Source organism: Triticum dicoccoides, chromosome 4B (genome assembly GCF_002162155.2).
Source record: "Triticum dicoccoides isolate Atlit2015 ecotype Zavitan chromosome 4B, WEW_v2.0, whole genome shotgun sequence".
Taxonomy (NCBI): domain Eukaryota; kingdom Viridiplantae; phylum Streptophyta; class Magnoliopsida; order Poales; family Poaceae; genus Triticum; species Triticum dicoccoides.
In genome coordinates, this window is record NC_041387.1 from 5,151,972 (window position 1) to 5,171,434 (window position 19,463).

General features: G+C 39.8%; 1 protein-coding gene across 1 annotated transcript; it reads left to right on the forward strand.

The window, feature by feature from the left end:
- The first annotated feature begins 7,292 nt into the window (after positions 1-7,292).
- Positions 7,293-8,848, forward strand: LOC119294504 (MDIS1-interacting receptor like kinase 2-like). Its single transcript, XM_037572700.1, has 2 exons — positions 7,293-8,295; positions 8,439-8,848. Exons 1-2 carry the CDS (start codon positions 7,497-7,499, stop codon positions 8,789-8,791), a joined length of 1,152 nt encoding a protein of 383 aa, XP_037428597.1. The 5' UTR covers positions 7,293-7,496; the 3' UTR covers positions 8,792-8,848.
- Positions 8,849-19,463: the final 10,615 nt, after the last annotated feature.

Consider the following 19,463-nt stretch of genomic DNA (forward strand, 5'->3'; position numbering starts at 1 on the left):
CCCCCACCTCCTTGTCCAATTCGGACTAGAGGGGGAGGGGCGCGCGGCCCTGCCTTGGCCACCCCTCCTCTTCTCCACTAAGGCCCATATGGCCCATTATACTCCCCGGGGGGTTCCGGTAATCCCCCGGTACTCCGGTATAGGCCCGAACTTGCCCAGAACACTTCCGAAGTCCAAACATAGTCATCCAATATATCGATCTTTATGTCTCGACCATTTCGAGACTCCTCGTCATGTCCATGATCATATCTGGGACTCTGAACTACCTTCGGTACATCAAAACACATAAACTCATAATACCGATCATCACCGAACGTTAAGCGTGCGGATCCTACGGGTTCGAAAACTATGTAGACATGACCGAGACATGTCTCCGGTCAATAACCAATAGCGGAACCTAGATGCTCATATTGGCTCCTACATATTCTACGAAGATCTTTATCGGTCAAACCGCATAACAACATACGTTGTTCCTTTTGTCATCGGTATGTTACTTGCCCGAGGGTCGATCGTCGGTATCTCAATATATATCTCAATCTCGTTACCGGCAAGTCTCTTTACTCATTCCGTAATGCATCATCTCGTAACTAACTCATTTGTCACATTGCTTGCAAGGCTTATAGTGATGTGCATTACTGAGAGGGCCCAGAGATATACCTCTCCGACAATCGGAGTGACAAATCCTAATCTCGATCTATGCCAACTTAACTAATACCATCGGAAACACCTGTAGAGCACCTTTATAATCACCCAGTTACATTGTGACGTTTGGTAGCACACAAAGTGTTCCTCCGGTAATCGGCAGTTGCATAATCTCATAGTCATAGGAACATGTATAAGTCATGAAGAAAGCCATAGCAGTAAACTGAAACGATCAAGTGCTAAGCTAACGGAATGGGTCAAGTCAATCACATCATTCTCCTAATGATGTGATCCCGTTTATCAAATGACAACTCATGTCTATGGTTAGGAAACCTTAACCATCTTTGATCATTGAGCTAGTCAAGTAGAGGCATACTAGTGACACTTTATTGTCTATGTATTCACATATGTATTATGTTTCCGGTTAATACAATTCTGGCATGAATAATAAACATTTATCATGAAATAAGAAAAATAAATAATAACTTTATTATTGCCTCTAGGGCATATTTCCTTCAGAAGGCACCCCCGGCGGCGGGTACACGTCGGACATGCAGGAGCAACCGGCCGACCGCAAGAACAAGAAGGTGATGGTGGACAAGTTGCCGCTGCCGACGCTCGTCCCAAACCAGTGGGACGTCTTCTGCGTTGATAACTCCCTGGATGATCACATCAGCGAGTAGGTCACGAGAGAGAGAGAGAGAGAGAGAGAGGAGAGGGAGAGAGAGAGAGAGAGAGAGAGAGAGGGGAGAGGGAGAGAGCCCGTCCCCCGCCACGCCGCTCCTCCATCTTTCTTTCCTCACGCCGGCACTCTGACACTCAGACCGCCTACAAGCACACGCCCATTCGCCGCCGATTCTGTAGCGTGATCCCGCCGCCACACCGGCAACATGATGTCACCGCCGACTTCGTCGATGCCGGAGCACCCCGCTTCTGACGCTTTCTCGACCCCGGTTATGGCTCCAATGCGACAATGTCCTTCCCGGATGCTTCCCTAGGACCATTGGCTTCATGTACGCTGCCGGCCGCCTCACCATTGGCTCTCCGACCAATTTTCGTCGCCGGCCAGTGGCGGAGACAAGGGGTGGGGGGGGGGGGCTACCATTGGCTCTTACGGCGGCACAACGCACAAGTTGCTGCTCGTCGATTCTTCAGGATGTAGCCAATGAAATAGCAAGGTTAACACATTACACTTTCTACTAATCTCTCTCAATTCATATCTTGTATCATTTCGAACTTATTCTTACTAGGGCATACGCACCCGCAATCATTCTAAAGCTTGGATCTGAAAAATCGTGAGCAGTGACGGTTGCCTAGAGTATGTCAACAACGACCAGCTGATCTACTTCTACCTAGCGACAAAGGGGATGAGTAGAGGCTAGATTTATTTCTCTAGGTATGTGTTCTGCCAATTTTGAATACTTTTTCCTAATACAACAAAAAAAGATCTAATATAATTAGTGATGATTTGCCATTCAAATATTATTTTTGCGGGGATTTTCCATTCAAATATGTACCAATACAAGCTAAAAGCCAGCCATTTGGTTATACAATGCTTGTTCTTTCCATATGACAATGATTTGTAGCAAAATATTTCATGTCATGTTTCGGAGTAGTTTGATTATCACTTGGTCTACTTGGCGCATACGTGGAATTATTGACCGTATTAACTATAGCTAGACAACCCGCAAAGACACTATAGCCAGACACGATCCAGCTGAAAAAAAAGTCTGTCTAGACAAATTAAAGGCAAAATATACTTGAATATATAACTATTGGATAGTTTGCGATAAAAAAATTATTTTCTCGCTTGACCATCATTTGGCCCCCTATGCCTAAATCCTGGCTCCGCCCCTGTCGCCGGCGGAGCCGCTTGTTCTCAACGCCCCCAGCAGCCAATGGTGAGGTCTGTTGGGTTAGCGCTAAAATTAGTTTCCACTTTTTTTAGTATTATAATTTTTATTTACATATTGTAGTGTTTGTAGAAACAATAGTTTGGCGTCACGCCACAAAACGCCTCCTATAGAGAACCTGGAACATATCATGTTTTATGGCTCTTCCCTCAATTCACCGAGCAAAGACCAGGATGTCCACTCAGATAACAGGAGTGGTTGCTCTAATTCGTCACCAGACAGCCTAGCCGGAAAAGATCATTCAAGGCACTGGTGTTCCACACATTGAATTGAACCTGAGATTACTCAAAGAATCAGATGCAACCCCAGGGAATAATCCGGTAATAATACCAGAGATCAATTTGAATTATTTCACTGCTTTCAATTATCTTAATAGACACAACGCAATTGTTTGAAAAGACCAATTTCAGTTGTTTCAAAAGACTAATTTTAATTGCTTAAAAGAGAGATTTTGATTATTTCAATGACTTATTTTCCAGTTGCCAATTCATTTTTTTCCCGAAAGATTGATTTCTATTTGTTTGAAAAGACCAATTACAATTTATTAAAAAGAAATATTTATTTTTTTTCAAATTAATGATTCCATTAACTTTCAAAGATGATTTCAATCATTTTCATAGAACGATTTCAATAATTTAAAAAATCGTCCTTTTTCCAAATAATCCATTTTAATTTAGTATTTTTTGGCCAGCCCCTCCTCATTAGCACCGACTGCGCACACAACATCATTGGAGAAATGAAATCTTTACTATCATGTTGCTTGACGCCACCTATGTCTTCTATATCGGTTTATGAACAACGTGATAGATTAGGTTGTGATCACATCATCCAGAGGGGTGTTACAAACACCTAAGTAAACAAACTTTTGCCGAATGTATTGGAACAAGCTGGAACATGATGATTTAACCCCATCAAAATGATTCGACCCCATCACTGGTCTGGAACTCAAGGTTTTCCCTTTCCCTGGAATATTCCACTTAGAGAGAAATGATTGGATTATTATTATTATTATTATTATTATTATTATTATTATTATTATTATTATTATTATTATTATTATTATTATTATTATTACCGCAGATCAACATTTTATTCTCTAGAGGAAAAAATAGGTGATAAAGCGGGTCAACTAATTGCCTCGTAGCAAAGCTTCAAGCACATAATTAAAGAAAGCCTAGATACAGGCACCCTTCGAAACGCCGATAGTATATGACCATGCTTTATTTTTCTTGTAATAATAACAGTTTTCAAGCACACAGATAGTATAAGGGCATGGTAGTACTACCTCCGGCCTGGTTTATTGGTCCCCATTGTATTTTGTGCCAAAAATTTGATCATAGATTTAACTAACAAAATATTAATGCATCTCGTAAAAAATAATATCATTAAAAATTATGTTTAAATACGAATCCAACGATATAATTTTTTATGACATGCATTAACATTTTGTTAGTTAAATATTTGATCAAAATTTGGCACAAAATACGAACAAGACCAATAAACTAGGACGGAGGTAGTACTACCTCCGTCCTGGTTTATAGGTCCTTATTGTAGTTTGTGCCAAATTTTGACCAAATATTTAACTAACAAAATGTTAATGCATGTCAACAAAAATTGTATCACTGGATTCGTATTTGAACATAGTTCTCAATGATATAATTTTTGGTGACATGCATGAATATTTTGTCAGTTCAATCTATGGTCAAAATTTGACACGAAATATAATGAGGACCAATAAACCAGGACGGAGGTAGTACAATACAATTGTATCCATTATTGGTAATAAACTCCGTCGAGAAGCATGTCGGCATGTCAGAGTCCAACCATATCACTCACTAGCTAGTCACTAGTCCAATAAATCGGCAGCGTATTTTTCAGCAGGGAATCAAACAGCGGCTTTTCTCGATCTCCACTAACAGCGACTTGTCCGTCTCAATCGGGATTTAGTACCAGTCCAAAAAATCGGCGCCGCAGCTCACAGAGATCCAGAATTCATTTTGGGTGGACACAGTTTTTGTGATACTTCAGCAGTTGAGAGTAACAGAATTTCCACGCCTTTCACGGTATATCAATATAAGTCAGCGTATAGCATTCTTGGTGCCGTCTTGTTGCGACGAGTGGGTGCTAATCTCTCCCCTCCGCCCCCCACGACGAGAGGAGCACCTACATAAGAACACTCCACGGATCAGTTTCACAGGCACAAAACCAATAACCTACTCCAGCTACCATGCGACTAGCCGCCATGGACACCTCCCCTCACCTAAAGCTTGTCTCGCTCGCTCTCCTACTAGCCTCGTTTCCCTTTCCCCGGGCCATGGCAGCGCCACCCCCATCCCTCCTGGAAGAAGAGGCAGGAGCCCTCCTCGCCTGGAAAGCCACCATACAGAACCCCCCAGCCCGGCTCCAATCATGGGGAAACACCACAACACGGCCATGCGGCTGGTACGGCATCAGGTGTGGCGAGCATCAAGCAAGCATCACTGAGATCTCTCTCCGGGGGTTGTGGCTGAGAGCGAGGCTGGACGCCCTCAACTTCACGGCGTTGCATACTCTCACGAGTATCCGACTACCCTACAATCAGATAAGAGGACCCTTTCCACCCGCTTTAGCATCATCCTTGCCAAACCTCCGCCACCTACTGCTCCAGGGGAATGGACTCTCCGGTCAAATACCGAGACAAATAAAACACCTAGAGAGTCTCGTTGGGTTGGACTTGTCAAACAACCACTTGTCTGGTCCTATACCCATTGAACTAGGCTACCTAAATAAGTTGACCAGGTTAGATCTTTCCACCAACAACCTCACAGGCCCCATTCCAAGAACTCTAGGGAATTGCACTAAGCTCACCATCTTGTACCTTGATGGTAATCGGTTATCTGGACATCTTCCTCGAGAACTAGGTTACATCGTGAAACTAGAGGAGTTAGCACTTAGCAGCAACAAACTTATGGGTTCCATCCCCAATACCTTTGGGAGTTTGATTAACATCACTGGATTGTACCTATGGGATAACCAACTATCCGGACATGTTCCTCCAGAACTAAATTCCTTGGTGAATCTGGAAGACTTGGAACTTGCCAAAAACAGACTCACGGGTTCCATCCCCGGTTCCTTTGGAAATTTGACCAAGCTCACTACCTTGATTCTTCATGGTAACCAATTCTCTGGACATGTTCCTCGAGAACTAGGTTCTCTTGTGAATTTGCAAGTGTTGTCGCTTCACAGCAACCAATTAGTGGGTTTCATCCCCAATACCTTTGGAAACTTGACCAATATCACTGCCTTGTCCCTATATCATAACCAATTATCCGGGAATATTCCTCAAGAACTAGGTTCCCTGATAAATCTAGAATTGTTGGATCTTAGCAACAACACACTCATGGGATCCATCCCCATTACCTTTGTAAATTTGACCAATATCACTACCTTGTCCCTATATGACAACCAACTCTCTGGACATGTTCCTCGAGAACTAGGTTTCTTGGTGAATTTTGAACATTTGTTGCTTCAAAAAAACCAACTCACGGGTTCCATCCCCGATACCTTTGGAAATTTGAACAAGCTCACTACCTTGTACCTTTTCCGTAACCAACTCTCCGGAGATGTTCCTAAAGAATTAGGTTCCTTGGTGAGTTTGGAAGACTTGCAACTTTACAATAACAAATTCTTGGGTTCCATCCCCAATACCTTTGGAAATTTGACCAAGCTCACTACGCTGTACCTATATGATAACCAACTTTCCGGGCATGTTCCCCGAGAACTAGGGTCCTTGGTGAATCTAGAAGACTTGGAACTTCATAGAAACAAACTCTTTGGTTCCATCCCCAATGCCTTGGGAAACTTGACAAAGCTTACTACCTTGAACCCAGGGGGAAACCAACTTTCAGGGGGCATTCCTCAAGAACTAGGTTACTTGGTGAATCTAGAAGACTTGGAACTTGACAAAAACAAACTCATGGGTTGCATCCCCAATACCTTTGAAAATATGACAAAGCTCAATACATTATTCCTTGATGATAACGAATTCTCCGGACATGTTCCACAAGAAATTGGCACCTTAATGAATCTCAACTATATACAAATTGATAGTAACGATCTCTCTGGTCCCTTGCCGCCAAGCTTGTGCGTTGGCGGCATGCTCAAGACATTAATCGCATTTGACAACAATCTCAATGGGCCTTTGCCGTCAAGTTTGATAAATTGCAAAAGCCTAGTTAGAGTTCGTCTTGAAAGGAATCAGATAGAAGGAGATATTTCCAAGATGGGGGTGTATCCAAATCTTGTCTACATGGATCTGAGATCAAACAATCTATTTGGTCAACTATCTTTTCTCTGGGGGGATTGCCATAATCTTCAGATGCTACGAATCTCAAACAACAACCTTACGGGGGAAATACCCGCAAGTATGGGGCAACTATCTCAACTAGGGATACTTGATCTTTCATCAAACAAGCTTGAAGGAGAGATTCCAAGTGCACTAGGCAATCTGAAAAGTTTGTTCAACTTGAGCCTAGCGGACAATTTGTTGCATGGAAGTATTCCGGAAGAAATTGGAGCATTGTCCAGTCTGGAGTTACTGGATTTGTCATCAAATAACCTAAATGGTTCGGTACAATATTCAATTGAACATTGTTTGAAACTTCGCCTTTTAAAGCTGAATCACGATAACTTCATAGGAAACATCCATGCCGAGTTAGGGTCACTGCGCAATTTATACGAATTGGATTTAAGTGACAATTCATTTTTTGGGGAAATACCAAGCCAAGTTAGTGGTTTGAGCATGCTAGAAAGTCTGAATCTTTCACATAATGAACTAAATGGCTCCATTCCATCATCATTTCAGAGTATGGAAAGCTTGACATCCATTGATGTATCTATAATGAATTGGAAGGGCCAGTCCCGAACAGTAAGCTCTTCCAACGAGCTCCAAACCAGCGGTTCATGCATAATAAGAAGCTATGTGGTGTGGTGAATGGATTACCCCCTTGTAATAGTGTAACTCAGAGCAGAGACAAGTGGAAAGGATACAAAATACTTGTACTAGCTCCTGTTCTGGCTCTGATATGTCTTATTCTTATTGTGATGATATTGATGTTCTGGCATGAAAGAAACAAAATCAAGGAAACCAACAATGATAAAGTAACACAAGAAAAAGTCTTCTCTATTTGGAGTTTTGATGGGGCAAATGTGTTCAAGCAAATAGTTGAAGCAACCAACCATTTTAGCGAGATGCATTGCATAGGAACCGGGGGATATGGATCTGTGTATAAAGCTATACTTGCAACAGGCGAAATATTTGCAGTGAAGAAGATACACATGATAGAAGATGAGTGTTGCGTAAATGAGCAGTTGTTCAATCGTGAAGTTGAGGCATTGGTGCAGATTCGTCATCGAAACATCGTACAACTTTTGGGTTATTGTTCCTCTAGCCAAGGCAGGTTCCTTATCTATGAATATATGGAGAGAGGAGACTTGGCAAAAATGTTGAAGGACAATGAAACGGCAATTGAATTGGATTGGAGAAGGCGGATATGTATTGTATTGGATGTGGTTCATGCTTTGGCATACATGCACCATGATTGTTCATCAACAATAGTCCATAGAGACATAACAAGCAACAATATTTTGCTTGATCAAGAATTTAGAGCATGCATCTCTGACTTTGGTACGGCTAAAATACTCAATATTTATGGTCAAAATCTCACAAGGCTAGCTGGGACGAAAGGCTACCTTGCCCCAGGTAAACAAAACTAAAAACCTTATCTACTATTTTTTTGCAATTTTGCAGTTTTAGATGGAAAGATTGATGTAATCTAATGACTATGATGGACTTTGAACTTCTCAGTTGTAACATATGCACTAACTTATTTGTATTAATTGCAGAGCTGGCATATACAGAAAACGTGACGGAGAAATGTGATGTATACAGCTTCGGAGTGCTCGTTTTGGAGCTATTTATGGGATCTCATCCAGGCGATTTGCTCTCATCCCTCTCGTTGGCCACCAAGAACAATTTTGTGTGCATGCAGGATCTGCTGGACTCCAGGCTTGCCCTCCCGGATGCCGAGTCCGCCATAGAAATATACTGCATGCTCAGTGTCGCAGTTCGGTGCCTGGAGCCGCTTCCACCCCGCAGGCCAACGGCACGACGTGCCAGCGACGAGCTATCTACGATTAAAGCTTCTGAAGATCATGTTGATTATTTGCACGCCGGCATCACCTTTCCTGTGATGTAGTGCATGTGGCTATGGCTGATTAATTTGTATCATGTGGTTTCTTCTCTGCTACCTACCTAGCCAATTGGTTAAAAAGGGTTGTTTCCTCTGTAACTGATACGAAAGGTAATATGGTGTATATGGAACTAGCAAACATGTACTACCGTAAAAAAAAAATCAAACATGTACTATTGTATCATTGTGCGAAGAGACAATGCACTACTGCAAAACTAGTCTGCACTAATGGGTCCATAAGTAATTTGGTCGTGGATAAATCTGTCATGTGGAACGACGACGGTTATTTTCCTCCTTTGGGGAGTAGCATATATATACTCCGAAATATGCCGAATGTAAGCTTTTTTTCTTTTGAGAAACTTGCCGCCGAGTTTAAGTATTGTTTTTTTAGCAGAGAGTGTAAGTATTGCTGAGATAGCAAATAGTATGGAAGCCCAGCCTCATGACACGGAGAAGAATTTGCAAATTCTGCTTTAGGCTCAGCACGTCCTCTAGTCAATCTGCAACATGCCCCAAGATGTATCACGTATTGGGCCTTTTTTTCTGGGGAGGCGATGGTCCGAGAACACCATGGAGGTTATTGCGTTCTACTCCTGTGTTCCTAAATATAAGATCTTTTATAGATTTTATAATACTGACTACATATGAAGCAAAATGAGTGTACCCACACTCTAATGTATGTACATATACATTCGTATGTAGTCCATTTTAAAATCTCTAAAAGGTCTTATATTTAGGAACGGAGGGAGTACTGTTCACCACTAATCCCACTGCTCTCACTAGTAGAGAAGTGGCTAGCCACAACTTTATTTGGTCCCCCCCCCCTCCCCATTTTCAATCAACGTCGGCACTATATTTTTCAAATAGTATTGGTGTTCGCATATTTGGTACGACATTACTAAGACCATAGTGCTGATGTTAGAAAAATAGTTGAATGCCATTTGTAGGTGGGACACGCAGTTGGTACAAGGCGTCATATAGTGGTGATGTGGCATAGCATGGAACGTTGGAACTATTGTGTTTAGTTGTGGCGTGTCATGTGTTCCACGTCAGCACTATATGACAGTGGGTCTATTTTTGAACTCTTTATTATTTGTAAATGTGAATATATTTATGTTGTATTTTGAGACATTAAATTTTTTACCTTTTTTATTTTTTGTAACTGCTGAACATTTTTATATTATATTTTTGTTTATTTTTGTTAAATCTGGAATATTTTAATTGGAAATTATGATAATTTTATAATATATTTTGAGTTTTTTATTTCATTACGTTTAAAAAAAATAATGGTGGGGAACATTTTTATGTTATAGTAGTCAAAAAATATAGTAGTTACTTTTATTAAAGTGAGAATATTTGAAATAGAAATGCTATCCTTTTTTAATATATATTCAATCAGTAGTAATTTTTATGAAAGTAAAAATGTTGTTTTTAATATATTTTTAATTGTAGTATTATCTTTAGTCTTCTAATAAATAAAAAAATGTAATTACTGACCACTGCCCTATTGCGCCTAGCCCAAGAGTGCTTCAGAAGCAATGGGTCAAAACGGAGGGGCATCAGACCCCCTCGCCCCAAATTATCTCTCTACACACTCACTCTCTCTCTCTCTATCCTCTTTCTGCGCTGCTCGCCACCGGCCAATTCCGTCCGTCTCCGCTACTGAGGTATACTTCTACAACTCCTTGCTACCTCTTGAGCATGCGTTGGTTTTTCCCTTGAAGAGGAAAGGGTGATGCAGCAAAGTAGCGTAAGTATTTCCCTCAGTTTTTGAGAACCAAGGTATCAATCCAGTAGTAGGCTCCTCAAAAGTCCCACGCACCTATACAAACAAACAAGAACCTTGCAACCAACGCGATAAAGGGGTTGTCAATCCCTTGACGGTAACTTGCGAAAGTAAGATCTTATAGAGATAATAAGATAAGATAAATATTTTTGGTATTTTTATAATATAGATTGGAAAGTAAAAGATGCAAATAAAAGTAGATGGGAAACTTATATGATAAAAGATAGACCTGGGGGCCATAGGTTTCACTAGTGGCTTCTCTCAAGATAGCATAAGTATTACGGTGGGTTAACAAATTACGTTTATAGAAAAGCGCATAGTTATGAGATTATCTAGGCATGATCATGTATATAGGCATCACGTCCATGACAAATAGACCGACTCCTGCCTGCATCTACTACTATTACTCCACACATCGACCGACTCCTGCCTGCATCTAGAGTATTAAGTTCATGAAGAACAGAGTAACGCATTAAGAAAGATGACATGATGTAGACGGATAAACTAATGCAATATGATATAAACGCCATCTTTTTATCCTCGATGGCAACAATACAATACATGCCTTACTGCCCCTGCTGTCACTGGAAAAGGACACCGCAAGATTGAACCCAAAGCTAAGCACTTCTCCTATTGCAAGAAAGATCAATCTAGTAGGCCAAACCAAACTGATAATTCGAAGAGACTTGCAAAGATAACCAATCACACATAAAAGAATTCAGAGAAGATTCAATTATTTCTCATAGATAATCTTGATCATAAACCCACAATTCATCGGATCTTGACAAACACACCGCAAAAAGAGTTACATCGAATAGATCTCCAAGAAGATCGAGGAGAACTTTGTATTGAGATTCAAAGAGAGAGAAGAAGTCATCTAGCTAATAACTGTGGACCCGAAGGTCTATGATAAACTACTCACAACTCATCGGAGAGGCCTTGAAGATGATGTAGAGGCCCTCCGTGGTCGATTCCCCCTCCGACGGAGCGCCGGCGAAGGCCCCAAGATGGTATCTCGGGGATACAGAAGGTTGCGTCCGTGAAAATAGTTTTTCGTGGTGCTCCTGGATGTTTTCGGGGTATGTGGATATATATAGGAGGAAGAAGTAGGTCGGTTGACGCTCGAGGGGCCCACAAGGGTGGGGGGCGTGCCCACCCCCTTAGGGCACGCTGGGCACCCTCGTGGCCGCCTCGTTCGCTGCTTGATGTCCACTCCAAGTCTCCTGGATTGCGTTTGTTCCAAAAAGATCGCTCATGAAGGTTTCATTCCGTTTGGACTCCGTTTGATATTCCTTTTCTTCGAAAACTGAAATAGGGAAAAAAAACAACAATTCGGGTTGGGCCTCCGGTTAGTAGGTTAGTTCCAAAAATGATATAAAAGTGTAAAGTAAAGCCCATAAACATCCAAAACGGGAATATAATAGCATGGAACAATCAAAAAATATAGATACGATGGAGACGTATCACTCCTACTCTCACCGCCCTATCTCATAGACCCATTTGTTTTGTTTTTTTGTGCCCACTAGGTCATCCCAATTTGATTCCCACGCTAAGGTTTCATCGTCGGTGAGGAAGGCGGTGGTGACGAGCTCTGCCACAGCTACAAACCTGACAAGGTGAGCTCATGCATAGCTGTTTCGTGCATAGGGTTAAAGCCATGGCCGTGGCGATTTTGTGTTTAGCTAGGGTTAGAACCATGGCCTTGGAGATTTTGTGTTTAGGTTTAAACTCCAACTCACGAGACTTTAAAAACTAGCTTAGTAATTACTGGTAGATCTTGCATCTAGTCTTGTGCATCTATTCTTAATTGGATGGGATGTGAACCAATTTTTGTGATATAAAAAATGCTAGATGTTGTTGGAGGGATGAGCATATACATTACAACCTTTCCACATTTTAAACTTTGGTTTCAAGTAACTCATGCTGCTTAGTTAGATATTCTTTTGGTTATGTTAGAGCTATGAACTAACACTATTATATATTCTTTGATCGGTATTGTTGGAGGGATGAACATATACACTACATGGTTTTGACAACTTCCAAATTTATAACTGAGTTTTAGATTGTACATTGTTGGTGTCTTTCTCTGAAAATAAATAGATGAAATAACAACCAAACAGTAGTGTTGGTTATAAGTTAAAATTTTGTGAGTGCAACATAACTAAACCAATTGGTTCAAAGTACTAACCCATCTTATACTTATTGTTACTTACTATTTATATATGGCAAGCAGGTTGCTTAACACTAGTGAAAAAAGTGTTAGCCGCAACTTTCATTGGTGGCCCGTCATTTTACATCAACGCCAGCACTATATTTTTCAAATAGGGGTGGCGCCATCCTAAATCGGACATCAGCTTTACACAATTAGTGCTGGCTTTGCTCTTACTAGACACGTCACAAATCTGTTGGCCCATATGTACTTATTGTTTGGAAGATAGTGGTGGGGTATGATTCCTATGCACGCCATAGTTAATTAGTTAGTGTTGGCCTACCAATTTATTTTATGTCAGAAATAATGTTTTCCATTTCATCAAGTGTTTTAAATATTTAATAATTAGAGTAGTCACAAAATAATGAACATCATTTATTATTATTATTATTATTATTATTATTATTATTATTATTATTATTAGTGTTTTTATCATTTTGGAACTTGTATTTCTTTACTATCAGTTCTAATTTTGAATCTTTTATTATGTAAGTCTTTTACTAGCACATATGCCTGTGCATTGCAACGGAAGAAAAAATGTGTGCATTTTTTTCTAGAATGGAAAATGTGTGCATTTATATTTAGTGAAAATTAGATGTGCAAGAAAAACCATATATGCACACCGAGGATGAACATTTAGGTTCTATATTTTCATTCATTGATCGAAGGGATTTAAGGGTTTGAGGTCATCGCATGCCAGAGAAGGGCTGTGAACTATTCAATCTATTTTTCCATACATTCGAGGGTATTTTAAGGTAAGAAGTTCCATAATATGGAACTAAGGTGGGTCTTCTCTTTTCCATGTACATGTCACCGATATAGTACAACCGGACTTAATTATACTCCGCGATTTTTCCGTTCATTGATTTTGGGGATTTAAGGTGTTAAGATTCATAACATGGGGTGAGTCGGGTCTTCTCTTCTCTTTTCCTCGGGTAGCAATCTTCAAGAAATTCAGGGTCTTTTTGTTGCTAGTTCACCTAGCAATCCATCCATCTAGCTCTCGTACCGGAGTTAATTCCTTTTAAAATAAATTCAGGGTCTTCTTCCAGCTAGCTCATGTGCCTATTCATCCATTCTTTGTCCAGCTTATTACATGTAGTTTCGCATACGTACATAAATTGGTACGACTGTATGTAAAGAAAGAGTGTGGGATGATTTAAAATATGTTTGCCTTATTACTCAGGTAGTTAGGACGACTAAGTTGTGTGGATTGTGAAAGGCCCGGGCACCAAATTGACATGTGTTTGCAAGGCGCGAGTAAAAAATCTATTTCCCAGGTAGTTGGGCCAGCTAAGTTGTGTGTGATGTGAAAGGCATAGGGACCGAAACGACCAATGTTTGTAAGGCGCGAGTAACAATCCAAAAAAAAAATGAGTTGAAGGATCGAACTCACGGCATCAAAGACCTGATCAAGTGTTGCCAGCCACTCGAACAAACACGTCCTGCTAACCAAGCTAACGCAAAATATTCAAGAACTCATCAGATTCATAATTTTTTTTTATTATTTTGAACTTTTCCAATAATAATAATTATTATGAATAGACGAATATCTTGAAAACACGTCCAATTTTTAAAATCCAGAAAAGTTTTCAAATATGTGAACAATTTTGTGAAAATCCCATAAATTTTTGGAAAAAAAAGAAAACAATCGAAACAGGAACAGTTTCTAAAATTTACAAACATTATTAAAAAAACATAACCCTTTTATAAAAGCACGAACATTCTTAAAATTTATGAAAAAAAATAAAAATAGAAACATGTTGTGAATATCTAGAGCAATTTTAGAAAATGTGTATTTTTGAAATGCGAACAATGTTATTAATTGTTGATATTTACTAAAACAATTATATTTTCGAATTTTCGCATTTTGAAATGAAATTTTATTTTTTTTCAAAATCTCAACAAATTCGGAAAACTAAAACATTTTAAAAAAAATAAGAACCATTTTTTTAAGTTCCAAACATTTTTGAAACGGGTTTTTTTGGTATTCTGAATATTTTAACAAAATATGAACAAAAAATTTGATTCTGAATGGTTTTTGAAAATTATGAACTGATGAAGAATAAATAAACTTGGAATGGAAAGAGAAAAAAGAAGCAGGAAACAAAAATAGAAAGAGACGGAAAAGAAAAATATAAATAGAACACAATAAAAAAGGATAATGGCCCGGCCCATTCCTCAAAGCTCTGTGTGAAGCTTGTACTATTTGCCACGCATGCGGAAAATAGAGCTTTTCTAACTGTGTGCGCAGGAAAATAAGTGGGTTGGATTCACCGCGCCACAGCACGTGCGGCCCATGTACGAAATTCCAGACAATGTTTTTACTTTTCTAGCATATGGAAGCACAAAAATTTAGTACCATCTCGGATAGAAAAAAAAAATCTTATCGACGGTGAACGAATGAGGAAAAAATTAGGAGAAATGCACCTTGTTTTATTATTTGGTATAGATTAATCTTAGACTTTTTTGTCTGGTTTGTTATTAGTTATGGTGTTGCGTTTTTGGCCCACGCCAGCAATGGACCACCTGAGTCAACTCACACACCTGAGTAAAAGACCTAAGTCACCGCGCCCTCTCATTTCACACACCCGTTACACTTCCCCTCTCAACCAGTCGCCGCTCCATCATCGCCCCGCTGGCAGCAAGGTTCGATCCTCCCATCACATCTCCTTCCTCTCCACTCCCACCTCCTCCATCTGCATACACGCCACACATAATCCATGAGATTCATCTATAAGTTGATTTAGGGAATTGGATTGCTTTGCGTAGAAATTTTAGTATATATCATGGATTGCTTTGTGTGATGTACGTAGAATCCAAAGTCAGTTCTATGGATTGCTTTGGGTATAAATTTCAGTGATAGCCCGATTACTATTGTGTGGAATCCAAGTTTAATATATAGTGCATTTTGATTAGAAATATTTGAGTGTCTGGAATATTCATGATTCAAGTTCAACTTAATTTGATAGTGTAATCTGAAATGTTAGTATTAAATACAATTGCTAGTGAACTTCTATAATTTAGATTGGTGATGTAGAATTTGAATATTTGTGTCTTCCTCCGTGAATTTTTTTTATTTGTGTATACAATTATTAGTGTAGAATTATATTTAGCACCGTAGTGTCCGATTATGTTTAGTAGAAATTGATTTACTAGTGCAGAAACTGATTATACTTAGTGTTGATTCACTAGACTAGAATCCGATTATATATACTTAGTTTCCAATATGTTGAATGGTACAGGTGTTTCGTGTTCACGACAACAGCCGTCTATATTGGCCCACATGTAAGCAGCGAGGCCCGATGGGTTTGTAGCGAGGTGGCTGAGCGCGAGTGGGGCTCTGTCGTCGAAGATCGAGGCCGACTTCCCGGTGACTGCAGTGGACAAGTGGACAGGTAAGGTTCTAGCAATCCCCTCGCCGCAAAAATGCATGAATCTCTTATTTGGAGATTTCCATCTATATGCGGTATCGTTGATTTGCGATGGGAATGTCATTGCAGGTTACCTATTTTTGCGGACGACGCATGCAGCGCTGCAATTTTAATGGAGATGGTGCGGGGGGGATGTCCGGCCGAAGTTCATTCAGTCGCCGGATCTGGATGGTGAATGGTTGATGCTGGGGTGAGTGCTAGAGCCGGGCTCAGCAGTGCTGCGCACGGCGAGCAAGTCGGTGTGAATGCCGGAGGGGGTGTGGTGTCCGATTTCATTGAGAGCGAGGGGGATAACGCTGATGCATTTGAGCAAGGGGGAGCACACGTGGATGGGAACCACGCCATGGATTCTGTAATTGCTCACCAGGCGGAGAGTGCAGACGCAGCTTCAGCACATTCTACATGGAAGATTGATCCACAAGCGCCAGGTTGGACAAGAAGGTATGGAGAACCTTTTTTTTCTGATTTTTGTTCTTGTTGTAATCTGCATCTTCATCTTCTGATTTATTATTTTTGGCAGAGCATCTACATGATCTTGTCATGAATAGAAAAAGGTTTCCATGCAATAGTTCAGTAGAACCGGGTGGGGTTTGCTGGTGGATGTAAAATGTATTTTGATTTATTTGGTAAAATTGTACTCCCTCCGTTCCTAAATATAAGTCTTTTTTAGACATTTCAAATGGACTACAACATACAGATGTATATAGACATATTTTAGAATGTAGACTCGCTCATTTTGATCCGTATGTAGTCACTTGTTGAAATCTCCAGAAAGACATGCATTTAGGAACAGAGAAAGTAGATGATAGCACCAGTGCAGAAAATGATTTTACTAAATTTATCAGGTCATGGCCAGTTTTTTTTTGTTTGGTCAGGGTTAGAGTTGGGAAACAGCCACCTGACCGCGCACCATGCCCGGAAAGGGTATGTGCACTAGAGCAGACTATCAGAGGGTATGCTGACAAGCTAGGACCAAACGTGATTGAGCCCGAGATTGGGTTAACATTCGATTCACTCGGAGAAGCTTACGATTTCTACAACCTTTATCCATGGCAGTTTGGGTTTGGGCTAATTTTTTTTAAATAATACATTTTTTTATTAATTTTCATAAATATTACGCTGGGTAAATTTTTTTAAAAAATAATACACCATCGGCCCGCTGCAGGCCGACTGGGCCTAGTCGGCCCACAGCAGGACGATTGGATTCCAGTCGGCCTACAGCTGGCCGACTGGCCCCTGTCGGCCCACTGTGGGCTGACTGGGTCCTGTCGGCCCACTGTGGCCTGACTGGAGCTAATTGGCCCATTGTGGGCTAATTGTTTTTGCAAAAAATTAGGCATAAAAATATATGTTTAAAAAAATGTTAATCATGTAATTAAAAAATGTTAAACGTGTATAAAAAAATGTTCCTGATGTATAAAAAAATGTACAATATATATGCAAAATGTTGACATAAAAAGTATGTTTTAAAAAGTGTTAATCATGTATTTAAAAATTGTTAAATATGTGTATAAAAAATGTTCCTGTTTATACAAAAAATATAGAATGTGTATGAAAAAAGTTGACACCAAAAAATTATGTTGGCGAGTTGGTGACAAAAAATAAATCAAGGTTGTGAAAAAAATATGATTGGTTGCTCTTTTTGTATGGAACTGGAACATTTTTTTCAAACATATTTTTTTGGTGTCAAATTTTTTTCATACACATTCTATATTTTTTTTATAGATAAGGAACATTTTTTATACACATTTAACAATTTTTAATCATGTATTTGTAAAAACGTCAACTTTTCAAACATAATTTTTTGGTATCAACTTTTTTCCATACACATTCTATATTTTTTTTATAAATAAGGAACATTTGTTATACACACATTTAACAATTTTTAAATACATGCTTAACACTTTTCAAAACATATTTTTTATGTCAACATTTTTGCATATATATTCTACATTTTTTATATACATCAGGAACATTTTTTATACATGTTTAACATTTTTTAATTACATGATTAACATTTTTTTAAACATATATTTTTTATGCCAATTAGCTCCAGTCGGCCCACAGTGGGCCGACAGGACGCAATCAGCCCACAGTGGGCCGACAGGATGCAATCAGCCCACAGTGGGCCGACAGGGGCCAGTCGGCCAGCTGTAGGCCGACTGGAATCCAATCGGCCTGCTGTGGGCCGACTAGGCCCAGTCGGCCTGCAGCGGGCCGACGGTGTATTATTTTTGAATTTTTTTTATCCGGCGTAATATTTATGAAAATTAATAAAAAAATGTATTATTTAGAAAAAATTAGCTGGGTTTGGTATACGATATGGTAAGAGCAGGCTCAATGCAGAAAAGACCAAGTGCATGCAAGAAGTTGTCTGTGGTTGCTTTGTAAATGATTCTTTTTTAGTTTGACGTGAACACTAGAGTTAGCTTTATTATTATTCATAACTATCAGTTCATGTCCCGGTGCGCATTGACTAGTCATGTTTAAGAATGTTTTAAATAGCGGGCTATGGAAAATAGCGTCAGGCCTCCAAATCAGCTATAGTGAAGCTATAGTGGGCTATTTGTGAAGGCGACCATTTAGCGGCACCCTGCTAAAAAGGCTATAGCGATTAAGAAGAACAGTCGATCTTGCAGATGTCAGTGCCCAGCTATGATCCGGCTACTAAGGACACATGTTAATGGATGGTACAGCACAGAACACAGGGTGGAACACAACCACTCGTTGTCAACTACATGCAGTGAGAAGGTTAATTGGCCATCACACTAGCACATTGATGTGTACACAAAGGATCTCATTAAACAATTAAGGCAGAATAACACCAATGTCACTAATCCGGCTGCTAGTTTTTTTTGGAGATGTACGCAAGGTTCCTTTCCCAAAAAGAACACTTAGGAATCATTGTGGTAAGATTAACAAGGAGCAAGCTGAGGATGATGTTAGAAAGACGATAGATGTCTTTGCAGATTTAGCTGCAAAGGATCATGAGTTTGTTAGAATGATGGATGGCACTCCTCCGTTGACAATTTTGACAGGTAGATGTCTTTGATATGATTTGTTGCTACTTCTTAATTGCCTTTGTATAGTTTATATTTCGTCGGAACATTTGAAGGAACACTAACAGAAAACCATTGTGCAACAATTGTGTATTGTAGACCAGTGCCGAGCAATGGAGGTAGCTATCAAGAATACATTGCCAACAACAACTACTGTTAGTGCAAATGGCACGTTTTGAAGAAAGCTAAA